Genomic DNA, 20,576 nt, shown 5'->3' with positions numbered 1-20,576 from the left:
TTTTCTTCCATTTAAGAAACAAGTGCCTACTCCTAGCTCAAGTGCAAAACAAAGAGAGGTAAGATCTTCTTTCACAGTCTCACTGCACCCAAACCAAAACAAATCTCAAATATCAGTTCTTGCCTGTTTCTGGAATATCAGCGAAAATATTGGGCAGGAAAGCAACAGAATGTCTAGTAGGTGAATTATCTATAGACATATATGCTTAAAATACTACATTTTACAGCTACACAGGAAAAAGACTTTGGAGATCTCTCGTCGTATGATCAAACCTTTACGCTTCTGACTCCAAACAGCCACGGCAAATGCAACATCCAGGAGCACAGCACATAGCTTAACTATTTGCAAGTGAGGGCCTGCAACAGGACATCACTCCAGCATCTTACAGAAACTTCAGCTTCAGAAGGAAAGGAAAAATAGGAGGGAAACAGAATGGAAGGCACGGAAATACAGAACACAAGGAGAGTGGCAGAGAATCCATACAGTGTACCCCCATTTCCCTTCTTCCTCCAAACAGCATTTGTTAACTAGTTTCCATAAAAACAGGCCAGAAGGAAATGCATACATACAAATGTTTATCAAGAATTATCTGAATGCTTAGACTAGACGATAACTTGACTGTATATATTTATCAACAACCTTGACAGAAGAATTTGGATTTGGCACTTTTGAGGGATATACTCTTCCTCCACCTACTAAGCCCACTCAGCATGTCAGCTGACTTAAGGGTTCTTTAATTGAAAGAGGAGACAACAGCATAAACTAGCCTTCAGAATGCACAAGCACCTCTTGCCCAAACTCCACTTTCATTTGAACACACCGAAATTCACAAAAAAAAAGGAAAGAAGAAAAAAAAAAGGCAGCTTGCTCTAACCCTCTCTGGCATGTAGTCGCAGAACAGCAGGAACAGCAGGGGGAAAACATTCACATGCATCGTTGCTCAGAGAGAAAAGCCTGCCACAATTTGTTAACTGTGACATCCTAACTAGATCTGTGTGAAACAAAATATAGAATAAATACTAGTTGCCAAATACCAGTTTTTCACCAATAGTTCTAAAAGGTGTCTCTGTTAAGGAAGTCTTTAGCCAGCCAATTACTTGCCTCTTTGTTTATCAGGTATTCCCTTTCTAAAGTTGTGGGATACACAAAAATAAACGTGTGCTGTAAGAGTCACTTCCACAAAGGCACACACCAAAGATTAACGGTTTAGGAATTACTTTGATGAATCACTCCCTCTATAACTTCTTCCTTCTAAAACTTACTGAAGTTTGACATATCATTCAAAGAATAACTTCATACTGCAATTTTACACAGTCAAATCCCATTGTAACAGTTACCTCATCTTGCAGTGTCAGTCACAGACATGAGAAAAGACTATTTTAAAAATCATGGTTTCACTGAACATTATTAGAACACAGTTTAAATTATGAAGATGAAGTGAAATTGGAATGTACCAGGTTAATTACACAACCTGAACTATAAGCCTTCACACAGAGATCTTGCCACGTAACTAATTTAATTACTAAGACCATCCCTGGAGGTGTTCAAAAGGTGTTTAGACGACGTCCTTAGGGACATGGTTTAGTGCTAGAGTAAGGTTATGGTTGGACTCGATGATCCTGAGGGTCTCTTTCTACCAAAATGATTCTATGACTGCATTATCAGTTTCTTCCTGACTGGACTCCACCTGTCAGCTGGCACTCAAACTGAAGGTCGAAAGTGGGATACGCAGGCATTGTGCCTGATGTGCTTGAACTTATAAATGAAAATAACTAAATTTTTTATAGCTTACACATAGGTGCATATTCTTACTTTACTCTTTACTATTTATGTGATAACTAAATGAAGAAAAACATATTCCTTATTTTGCCATCATTGTAACAGTTCTCTCCACTTATGCTCTATTTTCTCCTTCTCATTACATTCTCAGTAACTCTACAATGTCCTTATCGAACCCAGAGAGTTAGAAGCTCTATTCAGTGCAATTTAGATAATACTGTAGCACTGCGTGAGTTATTACAGATTGAGTATTACCTCAATATGATAATAGCACAGACTATAATATTTGCCACCTCAAGATCTTGGGAGATTTTGTGATCTTGATTCTGAATACTTACATTAAACTCAGTATCCTGTAAGTAACAAAATTAGTTCAGAGCTTCCCTGTCAGGTTTGCCTCCCGCATTTACTAAGCATTGAACTTAAAGCATTGACTCTATGTAAGGTCTTCAAACACTTAGTTGGTGCCCAACGATAGGATGGGGGACAACAGGCACCGACTGAAACACAGGAGGTCCCATCTGAATATGAGGAAAAACTTCTTTACTTTGAGGGTGCCAGAGCACTGGAACAGGCTGCCCAGAGAGATTGTGGAGTCTCCTTCTCTGGAGACATTCAAAACCTGCCTGGACACCTTCCTGTGTGATCTGCTCTGGTGAACCTGCTTCAGCAGGTGGGTTGGACTAGATGATCTACAGAGGTCCCTTCCAACCCTGACCATTCGTGAAAACTCTTTAAGAACTTGTGCCTCAGACATCAAAGAGCATAGTTTTTTAAACGGAAGCATGATTAGAGCTACCAAGAGACCACGTAAACCAGTGTTTGCAACCAATCATGTCAGAACTTGTAAGCAACTCCATAAATACTCTGATCTGACAGTAAGGCAGGCTACAAGATTCTATGTAGCTGGATAATTTGAATATTGTTTCAGGGTCCTACCATTTTTAAGTTATATCTTTTACCTTAAGCATTAAAGTGAATTCCACAAAGTAATAATTTTTGTCTTCTGAAGTCATCACTTTCAGATTAAGCGTGTTTTATTTTTGGATTTGCACTATACCATCTCTATAAATCCATTTTGTACTATTCTCTCACCTTTCATAGAACTGCAGTAAAGAACTTAGTTTCTCATATTTTGTTTGCTCGATCTCTCTCTCTATATATATATATATATCATATCTTTTAAAGTTAAAACATTATCATTCACTTTAGAATGACACGTTCACTAGAAGACTGACACTTTTTTCAACTTATTTCAGAAAGAAAATACTACATGGATAAATACCACAAGCAATATAGATTCAAACACAATGTGGTTTTGAAAGTTTTATCACTTCTGTTTTCATCATCATCTATGAAGAGTAAGATTTGATCATTACTGAAGGAGGAACAGAATTGTTATAGAAATCTTACCCAATGTCAGTAAGAGGTGGTTTGTCCCGGCCTCTCCTGTAGCAAAGAAAAAGTTCAGGACTCTTTAGACTTCCATAGTTCAAGTTGGCTTGAAGGGCTGTAGGGGTGGCTTCAACACAGGTGTACCCCTCCGGGACAGTTTCACCAGCTGATTTAATTATCACAGCAATGTCAGTAATTGGAGCCTTTGGACCAGTTGACTTTGTTTCATGTCGGCTTATTTCTTGGTCCAAGAGGGTTGCGGTATCTGTATCAGTGAGCCCTGCCACCACAAAATAGTCAGCCACTCGTGGACCTTTGTCTTCTATCATGATTATGTTAGTACTTCCTAGGGAAAATAAAGAGAGAGAAATAAAACACTGCTTTCAAGCTAAATATCTTCCCTCAACAAGTATGAGGATTTAAAATCTTTAAAGAAATTTTTGCAAATAAAAGAATTCCTATACAGAGGTTTAATGGAAATTCTAGGGAAACTCCAAAACAAACTTTGATTTCTGCTCCTTAAAATGTTAGTATTGTTCGTAATTGGATTTCAGTTCTAGCACGGTAAAAGTCATGTTTTAACAGAAGGAAGTTTAAGTGAGATAAAAAACAGAAGAACTCAAAGCTCCTGCACAGAAAATTGCCCGGCATTAGCTGTCAGACCATTCAAGCTCTTCACAGCCTATAAATTAATGCAAATACACCTAAGTAAAAGCATCTATATTTTTCCGCCTTTGGTTAGGGAGTAATTTGACTACAGAATCACTGTTTCATCTTGTGCATATTTCACCCATTTTGTTTCATAATCCAGACCTAAAAGTGCAGTCTTGAGAGATTCAGCTGGCAGCTGTAACATCTGGAAGTCATTTACAAAAATCACACATCCAAACCCACATTTCATCAGCTGATCAAGCAGTACACATCACTGCTCAGCTGCACATTCCAGATCTGCTAAGAGTGTTCTCCCAGTGCCACCAATGTTCACTAAGCATATGATTCTAAAACAGTGAGGCAGAAGTTTCTATAATACTAAAACTAGCTGATAGGCTATGCTCAAATATCACAAGCACAATTTCAAATACCTGATCTCATGAAAAACCTATCTATTTAAAGGTTGAGTGAGAAACATTTAAGGAGTGGCTGCCAAGCAATAAACCTGAATACTGTTCCAGCCTTTCAGGGAATCTAGGGACCACATTTTAGATCCCCACATTTCCATCACCAGATTTCTAGGGATCCCATCTAGAAAGCTAACCAAGAATGCAAGTCTGGTTCCCATCTTTGAAAACAAGACTGCCACAGCTGCTAAGGTCCCACCTACCATGGAGTGGTTGTTCATGCATATTACTGAAAAATAAATGCACCAAAACTGAAAAGTTTATTGTATTTAGGATGTCCTAGACTGATAACTGCAAAAACATTGGTCTCTGCTGCTAACAGAAAGGTGGTTTGGCAGAGAAGGTATAATCCTGTTCCCTGCAACCTGGTTTCTCTTCCTGTTCTTATCCTGCTCTTTCTTATAAAAATTATCTTGAAAAGGTATTTTTCATCTTCACACTCTACAAGACTTCTAAAACTTGTTATCAAAAGTGTTCTGAGTACTCACCTGAAGGAAAGATCAGTTACTCATCCTGCATACTTACCAAGAAATCTTAACATAAGATTATGCAACTAAGGTACTAACCAGTATAGTGCAAGGAACTGTAGCACGAGATGAAAGTAAGGAAGGGAAATTACTTCATGAGAAATTGTAATATTTCTATACTCCAACTAACTCAATTTTGTACTTTCTAACACTGAAATGACAACTCATTAAATCCTTTCAAACCTGAAATAAAAGTACCTACACCCCTTAAAATACTCTTTTCTGCAATATTTGTCCACTATGCTTTTCACAACATCACTTCAGTGTTCTCTAAATACTCTGGCTAACAGCGTTTGTAGGGCAATAAACAGAGATCCTGGGACAACACAGACATGTGTGGCACCCCTGAAAAGGGGAAGCCCATGGAACAGCTACTCACATGACTGAGTTTTCAGACCTAAAATATATGGATGCCGTGTCAACAGAAATGATAAAAGGTTTATTCCATTTGTCAGGTATTCAGCACCTACGTCTACTGAAGAACAAGAAAATTACTCCAAAGTCATAGCTACTTGTAAAGCTTCTGAATCACTTCCAACTAGAGAACCTGCAGCAGTTTCCCCTTTTTACTGTTACAAACAACATGAAATTAGTGATAAAGCTCTTTACAGGTAAGCCAAGCCAGTATGAAATACAGGGGTAATGGCTACAACTTAACCTCATTGGTGCTTCTGTTACAAGGTCCATCCCCATACTGCCACTGCTCATTCCTGCCTTCATTTCTGTCCAGGACTATAGGTTGTGCAACCACGTAAAGAACTGGAACAAGGAATTTCTTTGGCTGAACCTGGCAGAGACTGTTGAGTGTTCAACCAAAGCAGTTCTCCAACCATCCACTGTGCCAGCACGAAAGCAGCAGCACTACCCCTCTTTCAGTAGTAGCACTGACTGGCACTGGATTAATCATTAAACTGTGAAGTGTTAAGACATTTCAGTCTGCCTCTTAGATGCTTGGACTTCTTCACAGAATTACGAAGAGGCAGAAAGGGAGGCAGAAAGGGAGGCAGAAAGGGAGGCAGAAAGGGAGGCAGAAAGGGAGGCAGAAAGGGAGGCAGAAAGGGAGGCAGAAAGGGAGCAACTTCTCTGCTCCCATATAGAATATCTTGTAATCTGGAAAGTGCTGGTTGCACCTGACATATGTGAAACCAAATTACTGAACATGCTGCTAAAAACAGGAGAATGGTTGGCATCATATAAGTTCTTTTTTAAAAAACAAACAAACAAACAAAAATCCTTTGTTAAATGATCCACCCTTTTATTACCTGCAACAGGTTCACACAGCTCAGTATCACGTTCTCTCAATGCAGGATTAAAATCCTCACCCACATTTACTTGAAGCACACAGAGCAGGATATAAAACAGTAACAACAACAGCACACAATGCCAGAAGTCTCACGAGAGTTTGTATTTTAAATCCCAGCTGTAATTCCTGGAATTGCGCTAATGTTACCCTTGCATGTTTTTTAAAGGGAAGATTTAGGTTTCTTGGGTTAACAGAGGGACAAAAATTTAAAAGGACCTGAAAAATGGAATACTAAGATTTGGAAGGTTAGAATGTAAATGAAGAGTAGCCATTCCCAAATTTTTACCAGCAGGGATCAATAAAACTGTAGCAATTGATTGCTAAGGAGCATACACATGATTTTCTGTTTTTTTCTTAGCTGTGCCTATGTTTTACTTCACAGAAACTCTGTGTAACATATGGCAGGCAAAAGTCAGAGTCACCAGACAATTCAGCTGAGAAACTTGGCACACAAGCCTCTTATGTCAGCACAACGTTTAGTGAGTTTTTCAAAATGTTCCAAGTCACTCAAAACAGTTCCCTTGCTTTTCCACAAGGATAAGAAAAGTAAGGTTTCAAGTAAGCACTAAAACTCGGCTCTTCAATAACTTATTCTCCAATTTCAGAAATATTTAAAGCAACAAGATCTCTCAGGAGAGACCTTAAACTAATCAAGCTTAATCAAGGTATGGTTATCTTCTTTAATGCAATAGCTTTATAAATGGAAATAGATGCTAAACTACAAATTATCAAATAACCACCAAAACAAATGGAAATAACAGAATTCAGTTACTTCAAGGATACTTTGCTCTGTGAACAGGAAAACATAAACGTATGACTTGCAAGGAAACAAGATGAATCCATGGCCATTTTCCACTATTTTTGTGACACCTCATACAAGAATAAGTATGGACACCGCTCTTCCAAATAGACAAGGGAACCAAAATTCTTCTAAAGAATCTTCTATCATAACTTTTATTGCAGCAATTTTTCCCCACCATAATTTCAAGAGATACTGTCCTCTGACAGTTTTCTGAGAGTAAGTTTCTGTAAATCACAAGACTAATAGGAAAACTCAACCTCCCTTATGAGGAAAGGCTGAGGGAGCTGGGTCTCTTTAGCTTGGAGAAGAGGAGACTGAGGGGTGACCTTATTAATGTTGATAAATATATAAAGGGTGAGTGCCATGAGGATGGAGCCAGGCTCTTCTCCGTGGCAAACAATGATAGGACAAGGGGTAATGGGATCAGGCTGGAGCACAAGAGGTTCCACTTAAATTTGAGAAGAAACTTCTTCTCAGTGAGGGTGACAGACACTGGAACAGGCTGCCCAGGGGGGTTGTGGAGTCTTCTACTCTGGAGACATTCAAAACCCCCCGGGACATGTTCCTGTGCGACCTCACTTAGGTGTTCCTGCTCCAGCAGGGGGATTGGACTAGATGATCTTTCAAGGTCCCTTCCAATCCCAAACATACTGTGATACTGCCATGAAACCTCCAAATCCATATAGATCCGTAACAGCTAAGGAGAAATTATTTAAGTGAAGTTAGTTTTCCAATTCATTCACAGGCTACAATAGCAAAATTTGCTATAAGCACTTTCATTTAAAAGATAGTTTTGGTCCTAAAGCCAAAAAAAAAGGAAAAAAAAAAAGTCTTCAAAATACAAGATGTACTTTAAAAATCCCCATGCTTTTCTGAAAGGAATTCCTACTGGAAGTAATAAGTTTTGTAGATGAAAAATAAAAGCAGCCCACATGGACAACACTTAAAGGCTTAGTGTGACTCGTTTAAGTCAAGATATCTGTTCAGCAAAAAATATGCAAGAGTGAAAAAAATACATTATTATCTCTACTAAATGCTAGAAATACGGCAAAGCATTCTCCTCTCCCACAGTCCAGGTAGGGTTGATCTTCCTAAAAGTCAACAGCCTTTCTCACAGCCACGATGTAATTTTACAATTCTTCCAGAGTGTTCTATCAAAAATACAGCAACTAAGCTATTAGCTTCATGTAGTCCATAGCCCTTTCTTAAGGAGAGATTTCACATTGAAATTGCCTTGGGAAGAAAGTTTCCATTCTAACAATAACTTTTATGAATTTTGAACAATTATGAAAAAAATACTACATTATTAGAAATTGCTTCAATTTATTGACTGGTGTCTCAAACACTGATTCAATTTGTCTTTCAATATAGCTAGACTGCCATTTCTTCTATTTACAGTTAGCTGAACCACAACAAAGAGATGTTGTTGCAAAGACATAAAAATTTGTGAGAGCAAGTTACAAGCACCTGCCATGGAAATGACAATGTAAGTATTGTCTTTGTATTTTATTTCATAGCTATGTTGCTTTTGTCACATAGTTATAAGCTTTTCTCTTCCAAAATGGAGATGACTAATTTGAAGTTCTCAGTCTTCATTTACTCAGATTGCCACATCAAAGGACTCCTACTCTTTAGATATATAAAAAAATTTCTTCCACATTACCTGCAAATCACAGAAAAATGAGACTTCTCTAACACATATTAACTTGTGCAAGTCTGCTTCAGCTATTTGTCATGCTCTGAGTAACAGCAAATATTTATCTTAACACTGTTCAATCCACAAATATTTTCCCAAGACTCCATTTAAATTCATTAATGATATCATTTGCTTTACCCCTGCAACAGCTGTGTGTAGTTAAGTTACCTTTGCTTAGATTTATCCATAACATAAGTACGGTAAGCAGTACTTCATTTCTCAAGGGTGGAATTACAGGAAAGTGCTTGTCTGTTCATCCGAAGTAAAGACATAGATGCAGCAGAAAGGAACACCAGCAAAATTAGTATGCTAAAACCTTAATATGCTAAAACCTTAATATGCAAGAAATTGTCATTTATTTTCTAATACTATTAAATGTTAGAAAGTTTTTATGAGAAAACATGCATGACATGCAATTTTTTTCTTTTTAGAAAGTCAGAAAGTACAATTTCAGCCTTTCATTTTGCTGGTTTATTTGAAGATAGTGTTCACTGAAAGAAAAATCTGTTGTGAAAATAGTATCTGAGATGCAAGTTGCATTAACCTGTCAAATATTCAGGCCGCCTCCTTCATTTTTGAAAAGGGCTTTTGGCAATGGTGTTAGGAGGGTGATCTGGCAGGCAGCATGTACAGTCGTAAAAGCTGACCATTATTTCGGAAAGCATTTTAAACACACTTTGGACACCAGCATAACCAAGACACCAAACGAAGCTGTTCAGGGTAGATACAGCACCAACTCAGAAACCACAAGCAACACAGCTGTGTAAGTCTAACACACTGCTCCAAATACGGTCCACTTTTCAGCCTACCAACACAACTTTTGCAGCCAACATTTCAGTACCAAACTGCTGTCACTACACAACACTGTCCCAATACCACTTGGAACCTTTCATGCTGAATCAAAGAAATTTGGGCACTTTTGAAGCAACCTCTAAGGCACAGTTTAGACCTGCTCCCAAAAAAAATGAAGCAGAGAAAATAAAACGTCCTCTACTTCCCAGGAATTTTCATCCTAGTAGAGACAAGAAGCCATTTTTGCAGAAGAACTTTTCATTAAAGTCTTTCATTCCTAAAAAGTCATGGCATAATTTATATTATCTCCCTTTGAACCCGTCATAAAATCATGGAAGTCTAGAATTCTAAGTACAGGTTCGTCCTAATCTTAGAAATATGTTAAGTGTTGAATTACCCTCTAAAGTTAGATTGCAAAGCCAGCATAAATCTAGAAACAACCGGTACAGGTAAATTCAGTTTTTGGCAAGTGGACTTAAAGAAAATTAAACAATAAGCTTTATAATACTGCATACAGCAGCAACCAAGGGCAAGGGTTTGTCATGAATGCCAATCTCATAGTTTATATACAAATGCCATGCTTACACCTGACACTACTGAGAAGCTATTACTGGAAACATAAGCATGCGATCACTTCAGAGTAAGAATAACCACCCATACAGTGGGTTCAGAGGTAGTTGTTTTTAAGGCTTACATGCAGGCAAATCTTTGGTAACTGCTTGTTCCTTTCAGCTTCTGGAGAAAAGTGGCACAAATGCTGGCATCTCACCACACACAAATTTATTTTATGTCAAAAGTGTGCCTACTCCCCCACATAGAACTTAGTAAGCTACGTGACCAAGTCTTTATATGTGCAACTTCCTACTATGTCCAATGAACTAATTAGAAGAGAGGAAGGGTAGGCAAAGCTTGTTTACCCTTCTGAAAATTCAGAAAGAGACCATATTTGCTGTGGTACTGAAGGGAGAGATCTGATACTTTACTCACACAAACAACTCTTTTACTTTGTGCTGAGATTAAATAACTTTATTGGTGAGGGTTGGGAAGAAAAATTTGTTTCCCCTTTCTATAAAAGAATCTTCATTGATGCTTGTTAAATCATGATTTTATACCACAATAACCAGTGCATAATTTCTCTTAATGCATGACTTCAGAAATGTCCCTGATTCACATTAAAAACATTGTGTAACATGCATATGCATGTTAGAGAGTTAGAATGAGCAACCAGCAAGACAGCATACTTCTTCAGATAAAGCAGTATGAGCTATTTGTTAAAACTGAAAATGGAAAAAAATTAGAATAAGATTTGTAAATGTCTTTAAAGACATATTTGAAGAAGCTAAATCACTGTCACACACAGTGAAAAGATACAGGTGGGTTGTATAAAGCTTTCAGCTGCCTCCTTTCTGCACATGTTTCAAATATTGGAACCACTGAATGGTTTGGGTTGGAAGGGACCTTAAAAATCTTCTAGTCCTCGCCATAGGCAGGGACACCTTCCACTAGACCAGCTTCTCAAAGACCTGTCCAGCCTGGCCTTGAACACTTCCAGGGATGAGGCATGCACAGCTTCTCTGGGGAGCCTGTTCAGTGCCTCACCACCCTAATCCTAATAAATGTCTTCCTTATGTCCAATCTAAATCTTCCCTCTGTCAGTTTAAAACTGTTGCACCTTATCCTGTCACTACATGCCTCATTAAAAAGTCTTTATGCGATATTTCACGACAGTGGTGAAGATAAATGCATGACAAAGTTGGTGTGAGGAAACTGATAACACTGATTAAAAGAGCATTTTTTGCAGAAACAGGTGATCTTCAATCAGAATAATAAAGTTTAGTCACCTGGGACAGGAGAAGGTAGCACACAAAAGCCTGAACTTAGCACATTTGACCAGCAGTGAGGATTTGGACACTTAGGAGTTTCGTATCTAGGGCTGCTTATAAAAATCAAATCTAAATACAAATGCAAAAGGACTGAAACTACTATTGGATATAATGGTTGGTACTGATACTATGAACATTATTTTTCAAAACTTCACCTTGATGAAAATGCACGAACAACAGTGCTTTCTTCAGGTTTGTTTTGCTTTGTTTTGGTTTGGTTTTGTTTGCGTTTGTTTTGTTTTTGTTATTTTTTTTAACTATTTCCTAGTTGTATTTCATAGCAACAGAAAGAACACAGTGAAGGTGGTCCTCAGTGTTAGCTGTATTCAATAAATCAGAATTATTGCTTTTGTTCTAATTGCCTCAAATCTCATCTTTGTTTAACTGGGTTTCAAGACATGGAAGCCAACACTTGAAGTCACTTTGAAAAGCAATGAGCAACGCAATCACGGACTGCACTTGGCAGTTGAAAATTTAGACTGTTTTTTTAAACACAAAATACAGATATGATTCTAGCACACATATACACCCTCACAAGCTTAAATGTCAGCAGTCACCAGTATTACCATTCAAAAACCAGAACAAACTAGGGTATACACACAGTGTTCCCAGAGAGCTTGCACTCCAGTTACTTGTCAATTCCAGCACCATCTATCTTCATTATTGTTGCTCACATCAGTATCCTCGTCCATACCACAGTCACTTTCAAGCAAGTCCATTTCTACTCAGGAAAGTGCACAGCTCCAGTTTACATATTTCTTTCTGATGTATGTGGGACAGCAGAAATCAGACCTTGCATATGCATCACAGATTATTTAAAATTACTGTAGAATGGAACATTACAAATTAGACTATTCAACATTAAATGAGTTCAAAGCAACCAAGGCGGTTATCAAACACTTAAGATGTCATCAGCAACACACAGGGAAATTACATGGACATGTCTATGTATGAGTTCTACAAAGCACATTTTATGGTGTGTAAGAATATACCATAAACATATACACACATATATATCTATACACACCACAACAAGAGACAAGGTAAAGCAACATCGCTTCAAGAATACCATTACCACTGAACAGGATTAAAATGAAAAAAAAAAAAGGCCGTCCACAGATTATTAGCCACAGTCTGTAACAAGAGAAAAAGAATTCCTAAATGTGCAATTAAAGACTTGATTTTTCGGAACGGATGTAACTTTGTCATAAATTATGAAACAAAATAAGGTACAGCCACTTGACTAAATCACACGAGTATAAAAAAAGCCAGAGTTGCAAAAATGGCTTCACGGACATGCAATGCCCACCTTCTACCTGTCTTAACACAACCAGCTGTGGAACAAGAATGGTTGGATGTCACCCATGACTGAGTCTGAACATGCACATATGCAAATACAGGACCATTCCTCTGTAGCCGTTTTCAGGTAAACACCTGAGAATGTAATGGTTGCACAACTGAAATAGGTTACAAGCTGCAAGATGATTACCTTGCAGAGGTCTCTAACATTGTGACAATCAAAAGGCTTGCCAATTACATTTAATGAAGTATTCCTCTAGGATGGCTTTTATCAGTTAATTTGGCTTCATCCAGAAAACAATTTGTATCAGGGTCTGGTACTGCAAACATTCTAAACCGGATTTTTTTGTGTGTCAGATAGCTAAATTGTTGCAAATTTGGACATAATCAAAGAAAAAAGTGTCAACTCTGTACTAGCTGTTTGTGCACCAGACTATTTCCTGACAGCTTCTGAACACAAAAATCGGGCAAAAAATGAATGTAATCAGCTTGATGGGAAAGTTTTCTAAAGCCTCTCAACTAGATCAGGGCACTACTGTAGGACAGGAGCAGAAATAACACATCAAATCAGCTCAGGAAAGAAATTCCTATGGAAGCAAAGTCATCAAGCCTAGAAACAATCTGATGAAACAGCTGCCTCTCCCCCAACCCCCTGTACAAAAAACCCCAAGTTCTCAGAGCATCATAGTTCTGTGAACTGTGAATGTTTGAGAACAAAATCACTTCTACTTTAAGCTCCTGAAATGTCAAAGACAGCCCCACAGTTAATGCTGTAAAATAAGCTGTATAAGCTGATTAAATATAAAAAAATTAACATCAAATTAGCAGGCATACCCAAAGACCAAAGGCTAAAACACCACAGGTGGGAAATTAAAAGATCTTTTTCATGCTTTTAACTTCTACAATGGCTAAAGACATTCATAATTCCTTAAAACTTGACCAAGACAGATATTTGGTATCTCTCTTTGGGGATTTGTTCCTGACATTTTCATGAGAGCCACTAACAAATGCATCATTCATATAATGGGAAACAGGTGTCAGTATTCTTCCAACACAATTTTCCTTTTCGGTTTCACAGAGGGCTTTGAATTCATGCAACAGTGTGCTTCATATAAAGAAATAGGGTGGTGAGGAACTGAACTGAACTGCCTTCTCCAAATCCAGTATCATAAGTGATAATCACATACCAGTAATTGTCTAATCGCCACATAAGCATCAATTTTGTTACTGACACCAAAGGCAATGTAGGCACACTGATGAACGAGGTGGGTGCCCTGGTGACAGAAGATACAGAGAAGGCAGAGTTACTGAATGCCTTCTTTGTATTTGTGTATTCTGCTGGAGGCTGTCCTGAGGAGCCCTGTACCCCTGAGGCCCCAGAGGAATGCAGGACAATGGAAGAGTTCTCCTTGGTTGATGAGGACTGGGTTAGGGAGCAGTTAGCCAACCTGGACATCCATAAATTCATGGGTCCAGAGGGGATGCAACCGCGGCTGCTGAGGGAGCTGGCTGAGGTCATTGCTGGACCACTCTCCATCATCTTTGCCAAGTCTTGGGAAATGGGAGAGGTGTCTGAGGACTGGAGGAAAGCAAATGTTACTCTAGTCTTCAAAAAGGGCAAGAAGGAGGACCTGGGTAACTACAGACTGGTCAGCCTCACCTCCATCCCTGGGAAACTGATGGAACGACTTATCCTCGGTGCCATCTCAAGGCATATCAGGGATAAGAGGGTTATTAGGGGCAGTCAACATGGCTTCACCAAAGGGAAGTCATGCTTGACCAGCCTCATTGACTTTTATGAGGACATAACAAGATGGATGAATGATGGCAGAGCAGTGGACGTGGACGTGGTCTACCTTGACTTGAGTAAGGCATTTGACACAGTCTCACACAGCATCCTTATAGCTAAATTGAGGGAGTGCAGTGTCCAGTTCCGGGCCCCTCAGTTCCAGGACAGGGAACTGCTGGAGAGGGTCCAGTGCAGGGCAACCAAGATGATTAAGGGAGTGGAGCACCTCCCTTATAAGGAAAGGCTGAGGGAGCTGGGTCTCTTTAGCTTGGAGAAGAGGAGACTGAGGGGTGACCTCATTAATATTTACAGATATATAAAGGGTGAGTGTCACGAGGATGGAGCCAGGCTCTTCTCAGTGACAACCAATGATAGGAAAAGGGGTAATGGGATCAAACTGGAACACAAGAGGTTCCACTTAAATTTGAGAAAAAACTTCTTCTCATTGAGGGTGACAGACACTGGAACAGGCTGCCCAGGGGGGCTGTGGAGTCTCCTTCTCTGGAGACATTCAAAACCCACCTGGACGCCTTCCTGTGTAACCTCATCTAGGTGTTCCTGCTCCAGCAGGGGGATTGGACTAGACGATCTTTTGAGTTCCCTTCCAATCACTAACATTCTGTGATTCTGTGATAAGTCTTACAGTTTTCCAGACCTGTTTCAGAAACAAATGGAGGACATTTTATGATAATCTTCCCTTACACAAAATATATTATTGTTCTCCATTATCCTGAATTTCCTTTGCATTTTCTGTGTTTTCCTGTCCTGCATGCAATTTCTTTGATCGCTGGAGCAAAAAATATCAGAGGAAGGGAGGAAACTAGTCACAATTTTGCAGCTTTATATTTAATAAATGGAATTACTCAGAAAAGAGACAAAAGTGAACTGCTAGCAATTTAGGATGCTGTCTTAGGAAGCAGAACTGTGCTTTTAGTCTGTTTTTTTTCTGTTTGTCAGCAAAACCAGTTACCATTGCTTCAAAACAGTGGAGCAAGTATGTTATGATATAAATGCTCATATCAAACCTAACAAAACTTTCAGAAGCAAAGTTCTGTGTTAGCAATTTGAACAGCTACTTATGGACTACCAATGACTGAAAATATCATTATGTTAATGATGATCCAAGATGCTCAGGAGTATGAAAACAGCCCTCAGGAAAATCCTAAGTGAAGAAAAAAAAAGAAAAGCGGGAGAGACAAAACCAAAACCAAAATAACCCCACCACAACATGTCCAGACTATCTCTATCATATTCAGCAGTTCAAATCTTCCTATTGTACAGTAATTTCAAGTTGTCCAATGGTATGAAAATTGGAGTGGTTACAGACATGTGAAGCCAAAAACCAAATTCTGAAGTGACCTACACAGTCTAGAGGCGAAGCAGCTGGAATCAATGAAGGCAAGTTTGGTACCAGTAAATTAAGTTATATTGCCAAGGACAGAAAACAGAAATGGAAAAGATGCGAGAAGAGAGGAATGATAATCAGCAAGCAGTCCAGCTACACTCATTTAATAAACCAGTTTAATCTTGTTTCACCAATGTTGTAGCCAAACTGTTCTTTCATATATCAGAAGATGGAAACTACTCCAGAGGCTGGAAAGAAAATAGTCCAAGAGAAAAAAAATAAATAACAATAGTTCTCAGAGCAAGGGAAGTACTTTATAAAATGCACTTACTGCCCCAGTTGCAAGCATTAAAGGTTAGCCATGCTCAGTATTATGTAATGACTGAAACATCTGCAGCCCTGGAAACATTCTTTGTTAGAGAACTCTTTCTGTAATTGGAAACTGTTGGAACGAAGCCAAATATAGTAGCCTGAAACAAAAATAAAACAGTGAAGAAAAAGTCAGGAGACAATAGTCCGGTGGTTACACGCCTTCCAGGAGCCCAAGTCTCCTAGATTGCTTTTCAAGGGTTTTTTTGGTACCCTTTTTTGATTGGGGTGAGGCTGGAGGTTTTGGTTTTGAGAGGTCAAATGAGAGAAGAAAACACATTGTTTCAAATTTACCTGAGGTTACTGGAAATAAGCTCTAGGGGTATGATACATTCTCTTTCTTGTTGCACTCTCTGGTAAGTATTGAAATAGGTAAGTATTAGCATTGAAATTACTTTGCCAGAATCTCCAGTGACAGAGATTTGCCAGATCACAGAATCATACTTTGTTTTCATTTTTGTTAGCTGCCTACAATACAATCAGCCACATGCTGCTTGAAGTAGTCTCCTAAGGGCTCCAGAAATCCAGAGTGGAAACCCATTCGCTGGATTTGAGGAATATGCTTTTCCTCATTTTTGTCTTTTGGGAAAATAATGATAAAACACAGAGACACACAAAAACAACAACAACAAAGAAAAACCCCAACCAAACAAAAAACCACCAAACAAAACCACACACACACGCCACAGGAAGACCTCATTCTCTCTATAGGTCTCCCTACAGACAACTTTATCACATCAAACGCAGGTGGCTCCATCGACACTCTCAGGGCCTCCATCCAGCCCATCCCCACCATGCTGAACACCTTTCCTGGCCATCATGAGGATGACTCCCATTTCTGGCTGGCCTATGACACCAACTCCAAATCACGCAGTTTCATGTCAGCATTTTCATTCTTTCTCAGCTGCTTTTCAAGCTTGGCAGGGGCTTATTAACACTTCAGAAGTCTGCCTTTTAATCCTCTTGCCAGCTTCTCATTAAGAAACTCTCTTTTGCCAAGGTGGCTTTTAAAGCCCAAACCACACGTTTGACAGCAGTTAGAATATTCATGCCTTTGGTCTTATGCTGCAGAAGTGAGAATCTTACAGGAGGAATTGTTTGCTCTTTATGCTGCACCAGGCACATCACAGTTGTGATCTGCAGCACATTTTTGCAATGAGGGTTTGCATTAGCACATTTGTGGCAACTGCGGAAACAGCGCAGGGTGGGCCTCTGAGTAACCCCGCTACATCACCCGCTTCACAAGTTGCCTCACAATGAAGTTTCCACAAGCTTAAATCACGTGTAAAAAGCTTAGGCAGGAATATGGTTCCTGAAAACTTACGCCCTCAACTTCCATAAATGTCTTCTCTGTTGTCAAATGCTTTAGAAAAACCTTCTAAAGACAAGTTCTTTGATCAGTATCTAAGCTACCCTTCCAATTTCTATATAAAGGTTGATAGAGAAATGGACCACAGCAATCTAAGAAAGTGCAGTAACTGTCTACAATTGCCTCCCATGTCTCTTCTAACTTATGTTAAACAACATTTACAAGAGGACCCATGCAACCACATTCCAGTCCAGTCACAACTCCAAAAGCCAGAACAAAGTGGATCAAAGCCAACTAAAGAATAGTAAAGCTATCTCAACATTAAAAGTACAGAAAAGGAAAAGCGTTCAAAAAATAAAAGTCATCAACTGAACGGTGTATCTGTGAAAGCCTACGATGTAAAGTGATTAAAATTCTTCATTATCACTACAACTCTTGCTCCAAAATAAACATTAAAATATTGCTTACATTTGTAATGACAAAGTTAATTTTTATCCACAGACAAGAACATTTTGTTATTCTGTGGAAAATGTGACTTGTATTTTCTTGGTTTTCTTCTGTTAAAACTTTCAGTCACTCCTGAGACAACCAGAATATCTGATTTTTACACAGAAACTCATCACAAAACCAATAAATCTTTTGTTCCCTTGAATTCTGCAAGATGCATAAAGAAACTTATGTTTCTATGCCTTAAAAGCCCTTGTTTGTCAACCCTTGCTTCTCGCTGTGCTCAGTTATATTCCTGAATATATATATCCAGAAGAACCAAGTATCTGAATCCATTAAAGCCCATATTTCTGTCTTCTGGATGTATGTCAAATGTGAGACCATTAGAATATTAAGATGATGTTGTGTATTATATGAACTTTGAAATAATCATGAAAAGTAACATATCAGAAAGGTACTACTTACAAAGACAAATGTATCAACAAATATTTTCCTCAAACAATAAAAAGAGCTGTTAAAGGGCAGCAAGCCCGAGTTTCTCTGTCATGAAGCCTTATCACTCACCAGATGGCAAGTAAATGTGAAGTCTGACATTACGCATATTTCAGTCCTTCTCATAATGTTATCATCTAACACTCAAAATATCTGTACTGTATTACTTGATACACGGGTGGATCTCAGACAAAACACTTACAGGAAACGTGATTTTCTAGGATGAACTATACGGATTTTAACCAGTAAAAGAACTCCCTAAGTCAGATCATCGCTAAGACCATACCTGCTTAGCTACAACACAAGCAGAGGGAAGAAAAGGTTACCTAGTCACCTTTTTAAAAATTTCAGTCAACATTACTAGCAGCTTCCAACATACTTGCCTAAAAATCTGCAGAAATATCCCTTCAGAGAGCCTAAAACTTACCTATGGTAAAATTCTGAAAGCAAATTTAAGTATTAAGTCATATTCCCTCTTGTACAAAGTGAAAGTAATGCAAAAAGCAACATCAATTTACTGTTTTATTTTGTTGTGTCCTCCATGTTTTTGTTATTACCCTTTATTATTTGCAACATCCATTTCTGTCATAATTTAACACATGCACTCATCTTCCTATTTAAAATACTCTTAATGTGTGGTTTAATGTATTTTTAAAATACATAATGTTCTTAATGTTCTAATCTTCCAATGTGTTTATTGATCTAGCAATACATTAGAAATGAAAAATCTTGTTTCCTAAAGCAGGTTATGACTATTGTGGACACAATTCACAATTGTTAGCACGCCTATTTCCAGTTCAAGCATCTAGGAATGGACTAATTCAATTTACTTAGAGGACTGACCACAGCTTTTTCCAAATTGTTTAACAATTCCAACAGACATCCTTTCCCAAGATTTGTTCAACTTACACAACAGCACAGTCCTATCACTCTGCCCAGTGCTCAGTTGCTGTGGCATGCACAAAACGTTTGAGACCCCCAAATTAATTTCTCTGTACAGGGTGGAGTGGAATTCACAATTTGTCCCTCTGAAAAAAGGAAAAAGAAAGTATGCCAGCCTTCACGACCTGCTCCCAAGTACATGGTAGTGTAGTACCCTTATTCTCCTCCACTGACACAACTCCATTTACACTTTAAGGTATTACTGGCTCTGGCAAGAGGCAGGTGGGGCAATAATTACGTAGTCAGAGGATTTACTTGAGGTGGGCTGCCAGCATTTCAGTCTCTGCTCCCTAAAGAAAGGGCATCACACAGCAATCTATAACACAGTTTTAATGCTTTATACCTTTTTTTTTTCCTTCTTCCTCTGTCATTTTTTAACAGTGCTAGGCCAGCATCAATACTTCATACAAGCAAAAAAAAAAATGTAGGGCTACAAATGGAGCGATATATGACAATTTTGCACTTACCAACCTGGAAATCAAATGTAAAGTATTTCAACTCAGATGTTCAATTCAGCAAGCATATCAGTTAAGGATGAGATTTTTAAAAACGTACAAGAGACAACTAGGCACTGGAGGCTCAAATCAGTTTCCCTTCTCGGATTTCTGCATCATCTGGCTATTAATATAGCTAGGAAAACAGTTCAGAATTAGAGGAGCGACATATTTAATAAGATTCTTTTTTCCCTAGCAAAATCAGTCAGATCTAAGAGACTAAGAAGGAGGTTTAGAGATTAACAGCGCATATACTGTACATCTGAATCTCACAAAAGAAAGAAGAAAAGCTATAAACATATTTGTGCAGGATTTGTTCTGTTTTCTTTAAAATAAACTGAAATGTCACATTAGTCATTACATTCGTGGTGAATGAGTCATCATAACCCAAAGGAACTTCAGGCTTTCACAAGTAATTGTCTTACAAGAACATGCCTACAAAAACAGTTGAAAGCAGAAATGTAACAAAGTATATACAGCAGAGTTCAACATTATGAAAGCATGGGTCACACACCATGCCTTTTTTTTTTCAAAAGTAAACTTTCTACTTGGTTCACCCAATCCTGAACATTCTCCTTCTTTTATTATGCATAATATACGTTGGGTTTATTCTTAGAACTGTACCAACATAGCCAGGAGTGCACAAAAGAAATCTGCTCTTCAGAGACTTACAGGTGTTCTGGTATAAGCCACTATGTAAGTACACCACGACCAGCAAAAACCGTTTTTCATTTGCAAAGTCTGTTCTGTTTATGATTTTCTTACCCCAGTACAACTTCAAGCTTCCCTACATAG

The 20,576-nt window shown here is 38.5% G+C and overlaps 1 protein-coding gene across 6 annotated transcripts in view; it reads right to left on the bottom strand.

Annotated features, from left to right (window-relative positions):
- DENND4C (DENN domain containing 4C) overlaps positions 1-20,576 on the bottom strand; it is a 74,621-nt gene that overhangs the window by 48,690 nt on the left and 5,355 nt on the right. For all 6 annotated transcript variants that reach the window (XM_065046199.1, XM_065046202.1, XM_065046203.1 and 3 more), the window contains one exon: positions 3,193-3,520. In XM_065046199.1, coding sequence (XP_064902271.1) covers positions 3,193-3,503 — 311 coding nt within the window. In that variant the 5' untranslated portion in view covers positions 3,504-3,520. The remainder of the gene's footprint in view (positions 1-3,192; positions 3,521-20,576) is intronic.

This window comes from Columba livia, chromosome Z, assembly GCF_036013475.1.
Source record: "Columba livia isolate bColLiv1 breed racing homer chromosome Z, bColLiv1.pat.W.v2, whole genome shotgun sequence".
NCBI lineage: Eukaryota > Metazoa > Chordata > Aves > Columbiformes > Columbidae > Columba > Columba livia.
The sequence above is the reverse complement of the archived record's forward strand: the minus strand, read 5'-3'. Positions and strand labels throughout refer to the sequence as shown.